This window comes from Oncorhynchus tshawytscha, linkage group LG31, assembly GCF_018296145.1.
Source record: "Oncorhynchus tshawytscha isolate Ot180627B linkage group LG31, Otsh_v2.0, whole genome shotgun sequence".
NCBI classification, from domain to species: Eukaryota; Metazoa; Chordata; class Actinopteri; order Salmoniformes; family Salmonidae; genus Oncorhynchus; species Oncorhynchus tshawytscha.
This window is the reverse complement of record NC_056459.1, coordinates 8,545,128-8,565,803: the sequence shown is the minus strand read 5'-3', so window position 1 is coordinate 8,565,803 and position 20,676 is coordinate 8,545,128. Positions and strand designations below refer to the sequence as shown.

Below are 20,676 nucleotides of genomic sequence, written 5' to 3'. Positions count from 1 at the left end.
TGGACAGGTAACTAGTAAATGTAACAGATTACATTTAGAAAGTGACCTACCCAACCCTGATTAAGAAGAACCAGTTATTTCCCTTCAGGCTAACAGGAAACCGTTGGTCTGACTTGTCAGCTCTTGGCTGTGTCCCAAGGACATAATGGGAAATACTTCTCATGCTACACACACAAAACAGTTACAACAGGCCTATACTAATTGCACGCACAATTCCATCTCATATGATCTAGTTTCTTTAACAATCTCAACCTTAGGACACCAAATCCACTGGCTCCAGGTCATCTACAAGTTTCTGCTAGGTAATGCCCCGCCTTATCTCAGCTCACTGGTCACCATAGCAGCACCCACCCGTAGCACGCGCTCCAGCAGGTATATCTCACTGGTCACCCCCAAAGCCAATTCTTCCTTCGGCCGCCTCTCCTTCCAGTTCTCTGCTGCCAATGACTGGAACGAACTGAAAAAATCACTAAAGCTGGAGACTCTTACCTCTTACTAGCTTTAAGCACCAGCTGTCAGAGCAGCTCACAGATCACCGCACCTGTACATAGCTCATCTGTAAATAGCCGTTCCAATCTACCCCATAGTGTATTTATTTATTTATCTTGCTCCTTTGCATCCCAGTATCTCTACTTGCACATTCATCTTCTGCACATTCTACCATTCCAGTGTTTAATTGCTATATTGTACTTACTTTGCCACCACGGCCTATTTATTGCCTTACCTCTTTTATCCTACCTCATTTGCACATGCTGTGTATAGATTTTTCTACTGTATTATTGATTGTATGTTTGTTTATTCCATGTGTAACTCTGTGTTGTTGTATGTGTCAAACTGCTTTGCTTTATCTTGGCCAGGTCGCAGTTGCAAATGAGAAAGTGTTCTAAACTAGTCTACCTGGTTAAATAAAAGTGAAATAAAAAATAATATAAATAAAAAAATATCATGAATCCTAACTTTATATGAGAAGGGAGAGACTCTTCATCAAATAACAGAAGCATGGAGTAAGTTAATTTATTTTCTCCATCCAATATACGGATCAGTCAATGTGCACCAATGGTAAACGGCCTGAGTTGGACGCCTTCATCTATCCACCATCTTTGAGTCCGGATGAGAGATTACAAAAACATAAATCTCGCGATATTATGACAGGTACTATTTATTTACACCAGCGACTGAAATCACGCGAGGTTTCTAATGATTTGACTAAATGCCACGTCTGAGAATGAATAGACACCTTTGAGACCCTTTGCTCTGTTTGGAAGAATTTGTTTGATTAACTATCATCGCTGCATAATTACAGCAGACACGTGAGTGTGTGGTAATTCGCTTATACTGCAACATTGTTGTCATCACCGCAAACGTTAGCCAACCGTTGTTTGCTATTGTACTTAATTTAGCTAATTATCCCGACAACACGCTGCATGCAAGATAAACTGCGACATCTGCATTCCTTTAATCGCATTCACATCCATCTTTGTCGATGTGGCTAGCTGCTAGCCAGACAGTTAGGGGCTAACGTTAAATAACTTGCTAGGTACAACAACAATCGCATCTCTTTCAATCCATCACTTTAAGGGCATCTAGCTACGTTAGCTACTCAGCAAGGCTACTTCCCCATTTAGGACCCTTTCCCTCTTCCTGAGTCAGTCTTATACGAGGAGTCAATGGAAAAGTGTAACGTTAGGCCTATTGCCTTAGCAGAAGGCCATCATGGGAATGCTGTTAGGTGTAACGTTAGCAGATGGGATGTCAATGGAATGTTTGATAATGTGTTATATGGTAACTAGCTAGCGTAACCCATCCACTGTAACTTCCCACAATCATGATGAAATTAAGCTGTTGATATATGAAGCCAGTGTTGCTGTACTAAGGCAGGCAACTGTAACCATAGATGTTCCCTTTGTGTGTCTGTTCTAGGTGAGATGATGGCCCATGGACGTCTGCTAGCGTTAACACTGTTCTCGGGAGCAGTGCTGTTGCTAGCCGCCCAGCTAACTGTTGCTCATAGCCACTCTCATGACCATGGGCATGCACACGACCACCATGGGCATGCACACGACCACCATGGGCATGCACACGACCACCATGGGCATGCACACTCGCACGGGGGCGGCGGTTCCGATGGTCACTCCCATGGCAGTCAGAAACTGCACCATGGGGCGAGCAAGTGGAGTGCTGAGGAGTCTCATCACGGTCACGCACATGACCATGGACATAAGCACGAGGAGAGTGGACACGGGCACACCCACGGAGGAGAGAGGGTGATAAGGGAGGCAGAAGGAGAGAAGAGGGACATAGTGGAGCTCTGGATGCAGGTATTGTCAGTGGAGACCTTGGAGTCATTCATGAAGGGACATGAATGTGTTACTGTGGATATTTGAAACATGATTTTTGTCCAGGTCCCGTGCTACATTTAGATGTCCATTAGTGGTCAAGGCCTACCTTATATCAAATAATATGCAAAATGTCACATCTTTGTCAGTCGGTATCCCTCCTGTTCATTCAAACAACCTCTTGACTTTCCTACTGAGTCCCAGTGCAAACGCAGGCTGCCTATTACTTTTCTACAAAAACATTTCCCTTTGCCAGTGAGTTTGTTGCTAAGTTTTGTCTAGAGTTCTATTGACTCATTTGGTTTTGACAACTGGACCAGACAACCTCACTGCAGTGTACTGGCAATAACTTTCTGTCGATTTTCACTGTAGTCAAAATCCTTCTCTGTTATAAAGTTAACATTTTTATTTGCCATGTTCAAAAGGATTAGGTTTGTTAGACACTATTTTACCATTATTTAAATGTCCTGGTCAGCACGACTCAACAGGTCAACTATTTAGGTACGGTCAATTGAATTGGACCTGAATTGGAATGTATTTATTTGGCATTCAATTATTGAATGGGTTGGAATGTAAGTACTTTTGTAGACAGGGAATAGCCTTTCCTTATTTGATGAAGTCGATTACATTGGTTTGATACCCTTGGAACTCAAAACAGCCATCCTTATCAAGTGTGTGATTATTTTACTACCCACAAGCACGCCTGCTCACACACTTTTAAAATGGCCTCTTATGACCTCTGTTTTTCTCTCCTATTCTTACCATTAGGCCATCGGTGCCACCCTGCTGATCAGTGCTGCTCCCTTCTTCATCCTCTTCCTGATCCCAGTCCAGTCCAATACAGACCAGCACAAGAACCTCCTGAAGGTGCTGCTGAGCTTTGCCTCTGGTGGCCTGCTGGGAGATGCCTTCCTACACCTCATCCCTCACGCCCTGGGTTAGTGTCAGTATCACACAACTACTTGAAGTGAAGGGAGGGCATTCCACACCTTTTCCCCTAAACTATTGTTGTTACGGTAGATTTCTTAATTAAGTGAAAACAATTGATTGCCTATCTAGTTTATTGAATATTTTTGGTATTGATGGAATTAATATTTTTAGGTATGATTCTGGGATTTAATCTTTACACAGAATAATCAGTGAAGGAAATGCAACCTTTAAACTGAGCCAAAAAAATAAATATGTATTGGTTTGTAGTTAAAAGGATGTTGTCATGCCAGTCTGATATCCATTGTAATTCTTTCTTATTATCTCTCACTTGTTTACACAGTGCCTCACTCTCACCATGGAGACGAGGGACACGGCCACTCACATGACAGTGAAGAATCACAGGATCATGGCCACTCGCATGGTATATCTACATTTACGAACACCATCATATTATCCAGCTGATCATTACATTTTTCATTTGATGAAACCTTTTATTTAACCAGGAAAAGCCCATTGAGACCCAGAGTGTCTTTTTCAAGGGAGACCTGGCCAAGAAGGCAGCAACCATCAATACATTACAGAATTAAAAAATACAACAATACACGATCCAGCCTAAAAAAAGCATTTACACTCCTCCGTAACAGTCGCTCATCAATATTTTCAATTCATTCAGTGGCACTAACATATCTAGATGAAGCATGGATTGTAGACTATTCCATGTGTCTGGTGCAGAAGAAGAGAAGGCAGTCTTGCCTAATACTGTGAAATCCTGGGGAATTTTAAGTAGCAACCATCTAGCAGACCGGGTATGATAACTGCTGGTGGTGAAGGAGAACAGACTACAGTGTTAAAGAGGGAGTTTGCCCAAAAGGGTTTTGTAGATGAACACATACAAATGTAGCTTTCTGCGCATATGAAATGTGGTCCAACCTACCATTTGGTCCAAGGTGCTATGGTGGGTGAGTGACTTGGCTTTGTAATAAACCTCAAGGATGCATGATAAATGGAGTCCAGTCTCTGTAAGACAGAGGAGGCTGCATGCATATAAATCAAGTCACCATAATAATTTACTGAGAGAAGTGGCTTCTTTCTAGGCATAAGTGGGAAGCAAGCCTGATTACGAAAATAAAAACCCATTTTCAATTTAAGCTTCCTCACAAGATTATCCATATGAACTTTAAAGGACAACTTGTCATCTAACCATATACCTAGGTATTTGTAGGATGACACTTTTTCAATGGATAAGCCACCAGATGTGACAATGCTAACCTTCTCTGGCAGAGTTCGAGCTCTGGTAAAGGTCATGAATGTAGTTTTTTTTCGTATATTCAAGACAAGTTTGAGACCATAGCGGGAGGCCTGCAGTGACTGAAAAGCAGTCTGGAGCTCTTCAACAGCCTGAACTAGAGGAGCACAGGAATATATGACTCTATCATCTGCATATAGATGTAATTGCTGGTTGCATCCCATTTCCCAAATCATTAATAAAAAGGGAGAACAACACAGGAGTTAAAATGGATCCCTGGGGCACACCTCTATTAATCGCAAGAAAGTCAGACTTGTGATTGTCAGTATATACACATTGTGTTCTCAGAAAGTTAGTTTCTTAACCAATTTACTGCCCCTTCCCTGAGACCAATGTTACTGAGTATAGCTAGCAACAATTCATGGTCAAATGAATCAAAGGCCTTTGATAAATCCACAAACAGAGCAGCACAATGTTGCTTTTTATCAAGTGCATTAATGATGTCATTTGCCGCTGCCATAGCTGCAGTTGTGGTGCTCTGCTCCCGATCTAAAGCCAGACTGAAGACCGCTCAGCATGTTCTTTTCAATTAAGACCTTTTTTTAAACTGGGTTCACTATGGATTCATAGACTTTGGCCAGGATAGGGAGTTTGGAGATAGGACGATAGTTATTAGCATCTGAGCGATCTCCACTCTTTAGCAGCGGGAGGACATAAGCTGATTTCCAAATGCCGGGTATGGAATTGGTCAAGAGGCTCAAGTTGAAAATGTGAGCCACGGGTTCAGTGATAATACCAGCTTCTATCTTTAAGAGGTAGAGGTCCAGGTTGTCTGGACCTGCAGACTATTCAGTGTCTATTGCCTTTAGTGCTTTATAGACCTCAGCATGAGAAACAGGCACAAAGTTAAAATGGTTCACATAATGGCTTATATCATAGTTGACTGTAACAGAGCTTACATTAGAGGCCTGGGCCCCACCATTATCAAAAACTGAACCAGCAGATATGAAGTGCTTGTTAAAAACAATATGGGCTTTATCCTTCACTTCATTAGAATCCATCATTAAATGGTCAGGAAGGCCAGTGTATACATTAGAACCAGACACAGATTTGATTATCTTTCAGAGCTTGGTAGGGCTGTTTAGGTTCTCTGTGACTGCATTTAAATAGTAAACTGATTTGGACTTCCTGATCAATCCTGTGCATTTGTTTCTTAGCGCTCTGGAGGCCCAGTCAACAGGAGCATGTGCATATCTGGCTTGAGCCCAAGAGACATCGTTCTACTTAATTCTGCCAATTTATCTGAAAACCAGGGATTGTCCCTTCCAGTGATTCTAAATGTTTTCACAGGGGCATGCTTATCACAAATGGACACAAATTTCATATAAAAAATAGTCCCAGGCAAGTGTCAACATCGGGAATCAGAGTTGTCAATCAGACTGTCAATATTATGGTACAGATCATTTAAGAACCCTTGCTCATTAAACTGTCTAAAATGTCTTAAATATAACTGGGTTTGGCTTTGGTCATTTTTGTATTTCTAACACAAGCAGTTGCACAGTTTTCACTGACATTACAGAATATCCCAGTCGGTGTGTATTTGTGAGGGGTATACGTTAGAATAATGTCCATCAGTGTTGATTTGTTAGGTGCTCTGGGATTCGGTCTTGTAAGCACGTGAATTAATTGAGCGGGATTCAGTGACGTTACCAGAGATCAACAATAAAAGCATAACAATGTGTCTGTTGCCCAATGCGTGAGGACTTGGCGAAGCCAGCACCATTGTCAATAAAACGAGCTGAGTCTTTCGATAGTTTTAGATGTTGGAAGTATGCCATCAAGTGTAGTTCAAGTTGTGTTTGAGAGTGGTAGAAATGCAATTGCAGAGAGAGACCAAGTGCCTGGTGGTATTGACATGATGGTCTCGTCGGAGCATTTGCAAGTTGTAGGGCGTAAGTTGAAGATGATTCACTCACCCATTGATCATTCAGACTATTAAATCCGGGATGGCATTGAGTAAAGAGCAGGCACAGTAACATATACATAATGCAAGTTTTTAGAGGTATTTCAGGACTGGTGTGCAACGACCAGTAGACGTTGTGTAGAACAGATTTTTTTCCCACAGTGCATCAGGTTTTCCAGTCCAGTAACCGCTTCTCCGCTCCAAGCCCTCAGTGTGCGCCTGCGCTCGTGTAGCAGGCCTTGCGCGCAGACAAGACGCTCCTTACTTGGCGAGCTCCACCTCCAGAAAGGTGTAGGCTACAGTTTACGAGCGGCCCGAGGCAGGAAAAAAAGGGCCTTCTCAATCAGAAATCTTTGTACAAGTACATTTTGTGAAATAGAGACTGAGCTCTTTAAAAAAAAAGAAAGTTGTTATAAACAGTATCCACCTTCACATCAAAAGTGTTTGCTTCTCTAAACAGGTTCAGGCTAATTAAAACAACTCTTTATCTCTGATCTCAAGGACCACACATACAAACGGACAGACTGACTTGCTACCATCTTGGATTGTGCAGAATGTCAATCACCAATGGTCACATACCAGTATTTTCCATGCTTTAAGAAATCTCTTCTACTCTTTATTTTTTTGGGTGGGGGGGTCTGCCCCCATTTTGGCAAACGGCATGTCCCTGACGGTGCTCCTTGTCATACCTGTAGGTGCCGCCCATGGTCACATGATGTCAGTAGGGCTGTGGGTCCTCGGAGGAATTGTGGCCTTCCTGGTGGTGGAAAAATTTGTTCGCTTCCTGAAGGAAGGAAATGGACATGGACACTCTCACGGTAGGTAATCAATTTTAATTGGAGTTTGTAGCACAGGGGGAAAACAAAAAGCCCATTTGAATTGATGCATGTGCTCCTGCTATATCAATTCAACATGAGCTTTTTTTTTTTTTTACTATGACTCTCATGCCTTGAAATGATCTCTCTGTGTAATGCATTTCTTTCCTCCTGTTGACCACTTAGTGCATTCGGAAGTATTCAGACCCCTTGACTCTTTCCACATTTTGTTACGTTACAGCCTAATTCTAAAATGGATGACATTGTTTTTTACCCCATCAATCTAGACAATACCCCATAATGATTTTTAAAAAAACAACCCGGAAATATCACATTTACATAAATATCCAGACCATTTACTTTGTTGAAGCACCTTTGGAAGCGATTACAGCGTCAAGTCTTTTTGGGTAATGCTACAAGCTTGGCACACCTGTATTTGCGGAGCCACATCTTTAGGCTAGCAGCTAGTTGGTTTTGTAACATGACCTCTGGGTCCATTTTTGAAGTCTGAACATTGATTCATTGAGATTTCCCTCTTGCCGAGAGCTACTGTATGGTCAGGGGATTAGATGCTGATCTTCTAAGCCGTCTTGGTAAATAAGAATTTGTTCTTAACTGACTTGCCTAGTTAAATAAAGGGGGGTGGTCAGTACACCAAAGAGTTATGCACATGTATTTTTTTTTGTATTTTTTTCAGCTGCTCCTAAGGCAAAGGAGAGTGACGGGGAGGAAGAAAATAAGGAGGGTGAGAAAGATGGAAAAGAAAGCAAAGATGAGAAGACTCCAAAGGGAGTGGAGGAGAAAACTACAGGTAAGAGTTGACTAATTGCCACTTAATTTCTTATTGGGCAGTTTGCCTTTACTGAAATTGCTTCTTTTTTTAAAAATATCAAAACCAATTTTGCTCAAAGAGAATATTCACTTTGACAGCATTTAATTTACCAGCCTCAAATCAATCCTGTTTCTCTGTTATTGCGTTTAACTGTTGCGATTATTGTCCATTCTCCCTTCTCAATATTAAGCAGGGAAACCACATTTTGGTGATTTCTGGTACATCAAAATAAATCAAACACAGCATGTTTTTGGACTCATTCAGCACTTTTTACCAGATTAAGTACAATACCATTTGAAATGAATATAGAAAGTTACATTTATATTCCTAAAACATGTTTCCGGTGGCAAATCATTTTGAGAAATAGCCCCTTGTCAAAACAGTTTTAATGTGTCCAAATCAATAACCAATATGTAGAAACAGTTCCTGATGTATTGCAAGCATAAAATGTACTATCTACACACACATGTGCAAGAATAGTAATCAGATTACTTGTATTATTTTTATAGGACTCCTTATAAACTGCACACACACCAAATTGATAGATCACTCATAATGATTAGGGGGGAAAGCAAGTTGTATGTTCTGTTGAAACTACCACAGCTCAATAACCACATTGAAACTGGGGGGTTCCCAAATGTTGGAAGGGGGGTTCCCAAATGCTGGAAGGGGGGAGGGGGTGTTCCCAAATGCTGGAAGGGGGGCACCCGAGTGAACGTTTGGGAACCCCTGGGTTAAAGCTAAATTTAGAAGTGTTCCATTTTGATTCAAGGCGGTTGCCGACGTGGTAAGTGTAACGCCAGTTTTGTTGATCACCTCCTGTGTAAACAAACATGGTTCAAAATCAACTAAATTCTAGAATATCGGCTAGAGATTCATGGAAGGCTGCTGAAACGGTGTAGAAACTAATCGGTTGTTTTGTTATTTAACTTCAACGAATCCCGATCCCTGGCATAGGATGTCATCACTGACAAGGGTTGGCTGTTGTTTGGGTGATAGTTTGGGTCTCAAATCAGTGTATTGGTGTGCGGCCATCAACTTTTATACAGAGAGCCACAAAATGTTCTGGGCCATTTGAGCTTTAAAATTAGAAGTCCTGTGACTGATAGGCGCGTATCATAAAATCAATGGTGCCAAATCTGTTTAAAGCAATCCATTTAATACATTCGTGATGACTGTAAATTTGGATATTAATATCACCAATCTGAAGAAAAAAGCATGTATATAATTCCGCTACATTGTATGTTGTGAAAATGCAAGCTTGTGTAAGGTGGACATGTTTTGTCCGCCATAGGGAAATTAGCGTAATATAACAGAAATAAATATGTCAAAGTAATTAAATATTTTAATATATGATAGTAAATGTAGTACACTCACATTTTTACAACAATGACATGTATTTATTTGTGCTTTAACCATGGAGGGAGTTAACAAATTCTCCTAAGCACAATTTAACCAGGCGCTCTAGACTAGAGTCCATAGATTCTGTGCTGAACGTTTGACGTCCCTATCAATATAGATATCAAGGTATCGGGCTACCTGAACCTGGCTGCTGACTTCACACACAATTTCACTGACGGGTTGGCCATCGGGGCATCGTTCCTGGTGGGCCCAGCAGTAGGCACAGTCACCACTCTCACCATCCTGCTGCACGAGGTGCCCCACGAGATTGGCGACTTTGCCATCCTGGTCCAGTCTGGCTGCACCAAGAAGAAGGTAATGCACAAGCTTCAAATTTTCATAACAATTGATGTTACACATACTCATGTCGGACAGGAAACGGAAATGTGCTCGACTATGTACTGAAACCTGCTCGGTACCAGTTGTCTGTCATGACTACAATACAAAGCCTATTCACACATGGTGGCAGCCGTAAGACTTGTGTGTCTTTTCTGTTTGAACAACCTGCATCAGAAATTCTCTGTAGGTAGAGATGTCCATTGACAACTTCATCTTTCCCATCAGGCTATGTGTCTACAGCTCCTGACAGCCTTGGGGGCTCTTGCCGGCACAGCCTGCTCCCTATTGGCTGAGGGGGTGGGCGCGACTGCCACAGCCTGGATCTTGCCATTCACTGCAGGTGGCTTTGTGTACATCGCCACGGTGACGGTCCTGCCTGAGCTGCTGGTTGGGCGCTCTAGTCTGGGCCAATCGGTGATGGAGATCCTGGCGATGCTGGTTGGAATTTACATGATGGTGCTAATCGCAGAGTACGAGTGAGAGATTGAGTCGTCAATAAGAGAGGGTGGTAGCGCTTAAGAAGATGGAGGTATTTGGAGAGGGGAGGAGGAGAGACTGGACCAGAGAGATGGATTTATATCATTGTTGTGATTGGAAGGAAAGACTGATGAAGTTTAAAGGAGAGCGGGAGAGAGGTGAGAAGAGACCGACAAAGAGCTTTCACCTGACTGGACTATTTGTTCCAAAGAGGACCTGAATAGGGAGTTGCATTTCAACACCAACCAACTGGAGGATTATGACTAACAAGTTCTGAACTGTACAAAGTCCTCATCAGCAGGACTGTCCCCGTGTCGAAGTCCGATAGGTCATCAAACCGAGACTTAGAAAAGCAAGGCAGATGACTCGGAGTTGTAGTCCATTATAATTGCACAGTTCATTCCCTTTCTGGTCACAAAATGGCAGCCCAAAACAATGTACTTTTAAGTTGCCGTTTAACCATTGAATCTGTCCATTTAGTTAACTAAAGTCAAGAATGGCCTCCACACACAAATATTTGCAATGTTTATTTTACCTTTAATTGTACTGGCAGAGATCACAGATTGAACACAATAGAACTAGACAGTTAAGTGGTTAGGGCATTTTCCAAGATTTTTTAGGATCAGAGTATATTAGTATATAACTGGAACATTCCAATTAAATGAAAAGAGCACTACAGTGTAACGTATAGTCCATTTTACCAGGTCCCCAAATAGCAGCCATCTTGGATACTTGACATCGATGAGGGCAGAAGTGTCATGAAATGTCATCCGTTTCCTGAATAGGACTTATTGGGAAAGATTAAGCTGTTTTAGATGTCTACATTACACAGCAGTTACTGACCATTTAGCTAGGGAGATATACTTGTTAAAAGGTTTCCATACCTGCATAATGTGGAAGTACAGTAATATGTATTTAGGGTGGGCTATCCATGTGGAAACTTAACCGATTATCCAGAGTGACAGGATTCGGGGGAAGTAGACACTGTCCTTCAAAACCTAATTTCTTCAACCCAACTTCATTGTAATGTCTTGACCAAGTGATGTTTGCCCTTATTTTGAACAACTGAATGATGAACCCTCTTCCATTTTTGTTTAGTGTTTATAAGCCACTGTTGCAGCAAGTTTTGTTGAATTGTAACATGTATTCTTTTAGCGGATTCACACACATTCTCTTGCGTACTGTACTCAAACCTGCACTGAGTGTGTTTGCTCTACAGAAGGCCTTGTCTCATTAAGGCAATCAATGCTGTAGCTGTTATGCGTTTAGAAAGAACTCCCTCACCCTGGACCATTCTGTGTGTACACGACTGCATCTCTGGACTGATTCCATGCCCCTATCCACAGGACCTGGTTGACTTTCTTGTGGGTCTGAAACTGTATTGCCAATATTGTATAGTAAGCTGCTTTACCTAGGTATCTGTGATACGTATGTTTTCATCGATTGTATACCTTGCATCAAAAGTCTTATCGGATGCTTCAGGTAGTCAACATTGGCCTATAGATGGGTGCAATGGCTTGATTTGGAATCACACTATTTAATCAGAGGGACCAAGTAAAGGACTAATGTTAAAGTGGTGGATGGGATATTTGTTAAGCGTGGGGGTGGAGACTGGTGGAATTTTTGTTACTTTGTTATCTTGACTTTTCATTAAACAATTTAAGATTCTCTCAATGTTTCACACTATCTTTACTGGGTACCTGTTTCTCATTATGTAATTGATGCAAGAGAATATGAAAAATACAAGCAATCCAATTCTTGATTAGACAGTAATCCAACCTAGGTCGCTGACAGGTGTATAAAATCGAGCACACTGCCATGCAATCTCCATAGACAAATATTGGCAGTAGAATGGCCTTACTGAAGAGCTCAGTGACTTTCAACATTGCACCGTCATAGGATGCCACCTTTCCAACAAGTCAGTTCATCAAATTACTGCCCTGCTAGAGCTTCCCTGGTCAACTGTAAGTGCTGTTATTGTGAAGTGGAAACGTCTAGGAGCAACAACGGGTTCAACCACGAAGTGTTAGGCCACACAAGCTCACAGAACGGGATCCCCGTGTGCTGAAGTGGGTAGCGTGTAAAACTCATCGTCTCAGTTGCAACACTCACTACCGAGTTACAAGCTGCCTCTGGAAGCAACATCAGCACAATAACGGCTTAGCAGCCGCACACAAGCCTTAGTTCACCGTGCGCAATAGTCACAGTGGAATAGTCACAGTGGAACACATGGATGTCATGGAAGGAGATTCAAATTTTGATGCTGTGAAATTATAGAAAAATCCAAGGTAAATATGGCTTGAGAAGATATTTTTTATTTTACGTCATTAACAAATAGGCTATAATTTCATCAAATGTTAGGTTTGTTATTGTTTTAACTATGTGCATTTAGGATACATTGTATGCTAGCTGTTCAACTGAAGTTCGCATGCTAGAATCCCTGCTATTTATGACCAAATACTGTAAAAATGTAATTTCCACCACACGTCATTACCACCACATAATGAACTATGATGGTAAGGACAGGGTGTGGTGGTAATGACAAATATTAGTTTATATATTTTTTTACTTACCTTAATACCTGAAAAGACACAAATTACATGTATGATCATGGTCAGGTTGAAATTGAACACTTATTTGTTAAATAAGACCATTACATTTTGTATTATGTTAGGATGATTGAGGGATTTTGATGTCTATTTATGTGACTTACTATGGTTATTACTGACTTTAATTCTATATGTTTCTATTAGATGCCCTCTAAATCAACCAAGGAGAGGTCAAGGACATATATAAACAAGATCCTATAAGATACCAGGAGTATCTTAAGAAACAAAAAGATACCTCAAAACAAAAGTAAGTGGTGAACTGAAACCCATCTCACGACTTTCCCTGTGAGGAAAAAGGAAAATAAATCAAAGATACAGAAAAGAGTGGTTATGGAGTCATACCTGTCAAGGAACACACCACCACACTCATCTGAAGTCTTCCAGCTACAGAATGATGACCTATTTGTCCCTTTAGGTTAGGTTGTACTATGAGCTGGCTGAGTGTAAATACATGGCTCTGAGTGTAAACACCTTTTCATTAGAATCTTTATTGTGTTAAAATTACCGTCAGTGCGAAATAGCTAGAAAGCTTTTGTATTTCCACTTGGATACACCTAGGGTTATGAGAACAATAAATCAAGTGCAATACCTGCGTCGACCTGTGACGAGCAGCAAAACACCGGAAAAATTCTAGCCTACCGAAAAGTTACAAGAGGAACAGGAATGGTTACCTCATCCGGTCATGTGACATTTGTTTGAAGATTTTTCGCCTCCACCAGATGACGACCGTGGACAGATAACAGATAGGTCGCCAGTTCGTCGCTTGTTGTCAGAAATACCCCATGCATACACATTTGTTTTGTGTGTTAAAAGTGTTTGGTTTAAAAAACGTGTTAAACCAGTAAGGAAGGTTACGTAACTAAGATGAATGAAGAAAGTTGCATACACAACATAGAATGTGTGCACACATGTCATAGAACCACATGAAAAAGAAAGTGACAGACTAATAATGCATTGTTGGTAAATGGTGACAGACTGACTGATCTGCAAGTAATAATAAATATGTATTTGTTATGCAAAGGGATTGTAGATCAGTCAGTCTGCGTGTGGAGGAGGATGAAGACTAGTTACGTGCAGGACATAGTAAAACACACGCTATCATTGACATGCAGCTTTTCTCATAGACGGGAGGTTACTATGTGAAGGAATGTGTTTAGATTGGTAGTTGTCTCTTTATGTTTCTTTTGAGATGGTATGGCCTCCGAGGACACCCAAGACCAACTGGATGAGGCTATTAAAAAGGCAGACCGGCTTTCTGAGGAGCTCAACCAAGAGAAGGACCCACAAACCCAACTGGACGAGGCCATTAACGAGGCAAAAAGGCTGACTGAGGAGCTCAACCCAGAACGGGCAATGTAACAAGTCGTACATTACCGGTAATGTAACCCCTATAGCTCCCATACGTGCATAAATATTCTCAACACACCTCCAGCACCACAGCGTTATGATTTATCATTGATTTTTGTTTGTCAAAGTAGACCCCACATGGCACAAATGTGAATTTAAACGTAGCCTCCGTGATATGAACTGAACACGGGCATCAATGATATTGCCCATTGAGCATGAGGCACAAGGGTGCACATGTTAGCTGTGTGAATGAGCCAGAGCTTGGGTCTACTGCAGGTGCCTTTCCTCAGCTGACAAATCACTTCACCTTATGTGAAAATAAAATTCTTGCTTGTGCTCCATATGTGCACAAGCAAGCCATGCATATTTAACGAAAGGAGAGTCAGAACTCCAGCAAATCTTTTGAATTAAAAACCTTTTTATCACAATTGTTTTCAGCTCCAAGAGCCAGTACATCAAGAGCCAGACTAGTGCAAAAAATGTTGGGCCGGTCACTGAGGAGGAAGAATCAGGTATTGATGAGCGATTGAATATATTAATCTATAAAATTCCTTGATATTCAGTGGTTTGTAATTCATTTATTGTATTTTTATTAAAGCTGTAATCGGTAGTTGAAACAATAACAAAGCACACTTCCCTCCCCTGTTTTGGGTAAAAGCTGAGTGATGAGGTTGGCGAAATGTAACCACTTTCAATTTATAGACAGAGCTATGGATGCAATAACTTACCATCAATGTTATTATTTTTTCTAAAATTTTAACCATGTTTTAAGGCTATACAGTGTTTTTTTTACATTTACTTTGTCTGCAAACATTGACTAAAACAAGCTTATAGTTTGGGTTCTGATGGGGTACGACAGTTGAATTAAACTCATGAGGCATTAATAAGCTATAATCTTCTAGAATCAATGGGTATATATCATTAATAGAAGTCCAAAAATGGCTTTATCAACTTCTTGGGGTCATCTTGGTGTTACTGAATTATACTGCACTACATCTTTATTTTGACAGTGATGCAATATTTTTAAATGTGGCTCTAGTCTCCAGAATTTTGAATTTGAGATCAAATGTTTGATATGAGGTTACAGTACAGAATGTCACCATTTTATTTTATGATTTACTGTTTAGAAATGAAAGCACTTTGTATGTCTAGTATTTGGACACATATCACTTAGTGGTTTAAAGTTGTCAAAGTCCTTGCACACAATGATCTTCTATTCTTCCTTACAATAAAAGTGACTACAAAATGACACAAATTATTCACCATTCAGTTCCTATTGGGCACAATATAATCTGAAACACAACCAAAACAAGCTGTAGATTCATAAGCTTGATGTAGTCATTGTGTTCTAGGAATATGGGCCCAAATACTAAACTTTTGACAACTTTTAATATATACATAAAATGTGTCTACATACTTATGACACCGTTGTCATGAAGTTGCCCACTTTGGTTACAGCAAGCCCCATCCCCCTCTCCCTGTCTCCCAAACCCAGGCTGCTGTGGTCAGAGAGAGGTTGTAAATTCCTGGAGGAGATTATCTCCTCATGGCCACAGTATAGAGAGAGAGTAGAGTTTTCATAGAAGAGAACAAAGTAATTTCTTCCACCTCACAGAACTTGAGGTCCGAACAACATTTATGTTCCGGAGAAGGTATAAAAGATCGGTGAAGAATCCAGCTACGAACTGGTCCGTTTGGTACAATTTTGTGAAACTCATGGGAGACAATACGGCCACATTAACATAACGCTGTTTATATAATAGCCTCAGATATGAGGTTTACATCTAATTGTTGTATAAGATGAATGAGTGAGGATGATACTTTTTGTAAAATTGTGTAATGTGATTTTGGACTGTTTTAATGAAGGGAACTCCAATTCCCTAAATAGTTTCACTAAGTCCTTGGCATGCCCCCAGGGGCACATGACCTGGCGTCATGAGAAAGCTTTTTCTGCTCTCCCAAATAAAACCCCCACTTTGAGAATTTCTCAACAGACCATGTTGCTCTCAATTACGAGAGGACAAAGGTTGCAGACCAGCTTACCTCGATAACGAGAGGGCCATGGTTTGAGACCAGACTGCTGAATCTTTTAACCATCCCACGTGGTTAAACTCTTAGAATATTGATACCGACAGAATAAGAACAAGTCTTTGATATTAATTACTAGTCAGCAGCTAGGAATTCGGTATCATTGAACGCGAAGACAGACAACCGCCGAAACATCTATCCATAACGACATGAATGACGACATAACTGAGGAACTCAATTTAACCTTGCGCAATACCCTAGATGCAGTTGCACCCCTAAAATCTAAAAACATTTCTCATAAGAAACTAGCTCCCTGGTATACAGAAAATATCCGAGCTCTGAAGCAAGCTTCCAGAAAATTGGAACGGAAATGGCGCCACACCAAACTGGAAGTCTTCCGACTAGCTTGGAAAGACAGTACCGTGCAGTATCGGAGAGCCCTTACTGCTGCTTGATCATCCTATTTTTCCAATTTAATTGAGGAAAATAAGAACGATCCGAAATTCCTTTTTGATACTGTCGCAAAGCTAACTAAAAAGCAGCATTCCCCAAGAGAGGATGGCTTTCACTTCAGCAGTAATAAATTCATGAACTTCTTTGAGGAAAAGATCATGATTATTAGAAAGCTAATTATGGACTCCTCTTTAAATATCGGCACAGCCAGAAGAGGACTGGCCACCCCACATAGCCTGGTTCCTCTCTAGGTTTCTTCCTAGGTTTTGGCCTTTCTAGGGAGTTTTTCCTAGCCACCGTGCTTCTACACCTGCATTGCTTGCTGTTTGGGGTTTTAGGCTGGGTTTCTGTACAGCACTTTGAGATATCAGCTGATGTACGAAGGGCTATATAAATAAATTTGATTTGATTTAAATCTGCGTATTCCTTCAAAGCTCAGTTGTCCCGAGTCTGCACAACTCTGCCAGGACCCAGGATCAAGAGAGACACTCAAGTGTTTTAGTACTATATCTCTTGACACAATGATGAAAATAATCATGGCCTCTAAACCTTCAAGCTGCATACTGGACCCTATTCCAACTAAACTACTGAAAGAGCTGCTTCCTGTGCTTGGCCCTCCTATGTTGAACATAATAAACGTCTCTCTATCCACCGGATGTGTACCAAACTCACTAAAAGTGGCAGTAATAAAGCCTCTCTTGAAAAAGCCAACCCTTGACCCAGAAAATATTAAAAACTATCGGCCTATATCGAATCTTCCATTCCTCTCAAAACATTTTGAAAAGGCTGTTGCGCAGCAACTCACTGCCTTCCTGAAGACAAACAATGTATACAAAATGCTTCAGTCCGGTTTTAGACCCCATCATAGCACTGAGACTGCACTTGTGAAGGTGGTAAATGACCTTTTAATGGCATCAGACCGAGGCTCTGCATCTGTCCTCGTGTTCCTAGACCTTGGTGCTGCTTTTGATACCATCAATCACCACATTCTTTTGGAGAGATTGGAAACCCAAATTGGTCTACACGGACAAGTTCTGGCCTGGTTTAGATCTTATCTGTCGGAAAGATATCAGTTTGTCTCTGTGAATGGTTTGTCCTCTGACAAATCAACTGTACATTTCAGTGTTCCTCAAGGTTCCATTTTAGGACCACTGTTTTCACTATATATTTTACCTCTTGGGGATGTCATTCGAAAACATAATGTTAACTTTCACTGCTATGCGGATGACACACAGCTGTACATTTCAATGAAACATGGTGAAGCTCCAAAATTGCCCTCGCTAGAAGCATGTGTTTCAGACATAAGGAAGTGGATGGCTGCAAACTTTCTACTTTTAAACTCGGACAAAACAGAGATGCTTGTTTTAGGTCCCAAGAAGCAAAGAGATCTTCTGTTGAATCTGACAATCAATCTTAATGGTTGTACAGTCGTCTCAAATAAAACTGTGAAGGACCTCTGCGTTACTCTGGACCCTGATCTCTCTTTCAAAGACAGCTTTTTTCCATCTACGTAACATTGCAAAAATCAGAAACTTTCTGTCCAAAAATGATGCAGAAAAATTAATCCATGCTTTTGTCACTTCTAGGTTACACTACTGCAATGCTCTACTTTTTTATGGAATGGTCTTTCCACTTTCAGTGGATCATATGATTGAGTGTAGTCTGGCCCAGGAGTGTGAAGGTGAACGGAAAGGCTCTGGAGCAACGGACCGCCCTTGCTGTCTCTGCCTGGCCGGTTCCCCTCTTTCCACTGGGATTCTCTGCCTCTAACCATATTACAGGGGCTGAGTCATTGGCTTACTAGGGCTCTTTCATACCGTCCCTAGGAGGGGTGCGTCACTTGAGTGGGTTGAGTCACTGATGTGACCTTCCTGTCTGGGTTGGCACCCCCCCTTGGGTTGTGCCGTGGCGGAGATCTTTGTGGGCTATACTCGGCCTTGTCTCAGGATGGTAAGTTGGTGGTTGAAGATATCCCTCTAGTGGTGTGGGGGATGTGCTTTGGCAAAGTGGGTGGGGTTATATCCTTCCTGTTTGGCCCTGTCTGGGGGTGTCATCGGATGGGGCCACAGTGTCTCCTGTCTCAGCCTCCAGTATTTATGCTGCAGTAGTTTGTGTCAGGTTGGGTCAGTTTGTTATATCTGGAGTACTTTTCCTGTCCTATCCGGTGTCCTGTGTGAATTTAAGTATGCTCTCTCTAATTCTCTCTTTATCTCTTTCTTTCTCTCTCTCGGAGGACCTGAGCCCTAGGACCATGCCTCAGGACTACCTGACATGATGACTCCTTGCTGTTCCCAGTCCACCTGGCCGTGCTGCTGCTCCAGTTTCAACTGTTCTGCCTGTGATTATTATTATTTGACCATGCTGGTCATTTATGAACATTTGAACATCTTGGCCATGTTTTGTTATAATCGTGCCAGAAGAGGACTGGCCACCCCACATAGCCTGGTTCCTCTCTAGGTTTCTTCCTAGGTTTTGGCCTTTCTAGGGAGTTTTTCCTAGCCACCGTGCTTCTACACCTGCATTGCTGTTTGGGGTTTTAGGCTGGGTTTCTGTACAGCACTTTGAGATATCAGCTGATGTACGAAGGGCTATATAAATACATTTGATTTGATTTGAATGAATGTCACTCTGAACTATCCACTCTAACCACGACAGAGAAGGCGGACAAACTCTCCAACTTTTCAACAGAGACCCTGACGACACTGAGTGTAAATATATATATATATATTGATTGCAATTGTTCCCGAATGAGTGAGCATTCATGTGCAAAGGATTAGCATTTCAATTGTTATAATTATCAACTGTGTGTTGTCTTATCTCAGTCGACCCCCACTTCCCACTAGGGCACATTCCCCTATCATTTCTTGTAACCATATCTACTGTTTGTTTATGCATTTCTGTGAATTACTTAGTTAGTAAATAAATAATTTAAGACAATTGATGTATGGATGACTCATAGTGAAGACTGGGTTCGTGCAGATAACCAACAATTTACGACGTTTGGAATGAGACTAACGTGAGGTAAAGAAGAATTCATTAATCAGAAGACTATTGATCAGATATGAAAATATCTGAAAAGTAATATTAAGAAAATTATAACTTTGTAATCTCAATATTTTCCTTGGTGCCCCGACTTCCTAGTTAATTACAGTTACATGTTTAATCGCGTAATAATAATTACAGATAAAGATTAATCTTTAGTTTAATGATGCAAAAGACACGACACCGTCAAATGGTGGGGCTAGTTGCAAGTTTCATTAGTCGTATGTACAGGATACTGATGGCAACACCATCCAACAAAATGCCTACTTGCAGGTTGCTTCTCAACAATGCAATTCAAAATGCTGGAGTGTAGAGACAAATTCAACATTTTAGCATCACTGTCCAAATACTTCTGTAGGGGAGTGTAATAACACAATCCTGGCAGAGCTTTTTCCTGCACAATTAGTTTAATATGAAGCATTAATATGAATCTGCCATTCTACATTATGGAATTAGTCTTAGTTGAATTCATTCAAATCCACTATTGGAATGTTTACACTGTCTTTCCTTTTGCAACCACTGTGTGTAATTGTGGAAGCTGGAAGCATTTGCCTTTGAGGAGAGTTTACTCTGTAGTCAAAATACACTGAGTATACAAAATATTCCTAATATTGAGTTGCACTCCCTTTTGCCCTGAGAACAGCCTCAATTCGTCAGGGCATGGACTCTACAAGGTGTCGAAAGCGTTCCACGGGGATGCTGGCCCATTTTGACACATGCTTCCCACAGTTCTGTCAAGTTGGCTGGATGTCCTTTGGGTTGGGGACCATTCATGATATACACGGGAAACTGTTGATTGTGAAAAACCCAGCAGCGTTGCAGTTCTTGACACAAACCGATGGACCTGGCACCTACTAC

The 20,676-nt window shown here is 41.2% G+C and overlaps 1 protein-coding gene and 1 long non-coding RNA gene across 2 annotated transcripts; both read left to right on the top strand.

Moving 5' to 3' along the window:
- Window positions 1-1,170: 1,170 nt before the first annotated feature.
- LOC112233312 (zinc transporter Slc39a7) lies at window positions 1,171-12,009 on the top strand. Its single transcript, XM_024400860.2, has 8 exons — window positions 1,171-1,310; window positions 1,921-2,318; window positions 3,105-3,273; window positions 3,607-3,687; window positions 7,171-7,293; window positions 7,988-8,101; window positions 9,642-9,838; window positions 10,088-12,009. Exons 2-8 carry the CDS (start codon window positions 1,926-1,928, stop codon window positions 10,340-10,342), a joined length of 1,332 nt encoding a protein of 443 aa, XP_024256628.1. The 5' UTR covers window positions 1,171-1,310; window positions 1,921-1,925; the 3' UTR covers window positions 10,343-12,009.
- A 1,623-nt stretch (window positions 12,010-13,632) lies between these two features.
- On the top strand, window positions 13,633-19,061 carry LOC112233116. Its single transcript, XR_002950729.2, has 3 exons — window positions 13,633-14,324; window positions 14,734-14,807; window positions 19,010-19,061. It is a non-coding gene; the product is annotated as an uncharacterized LOC112233116 (long non-coding RNA).
- The last annotated feature ends 1,615 nt before the right edge of the window (window positions 19,062-20,676 follow it).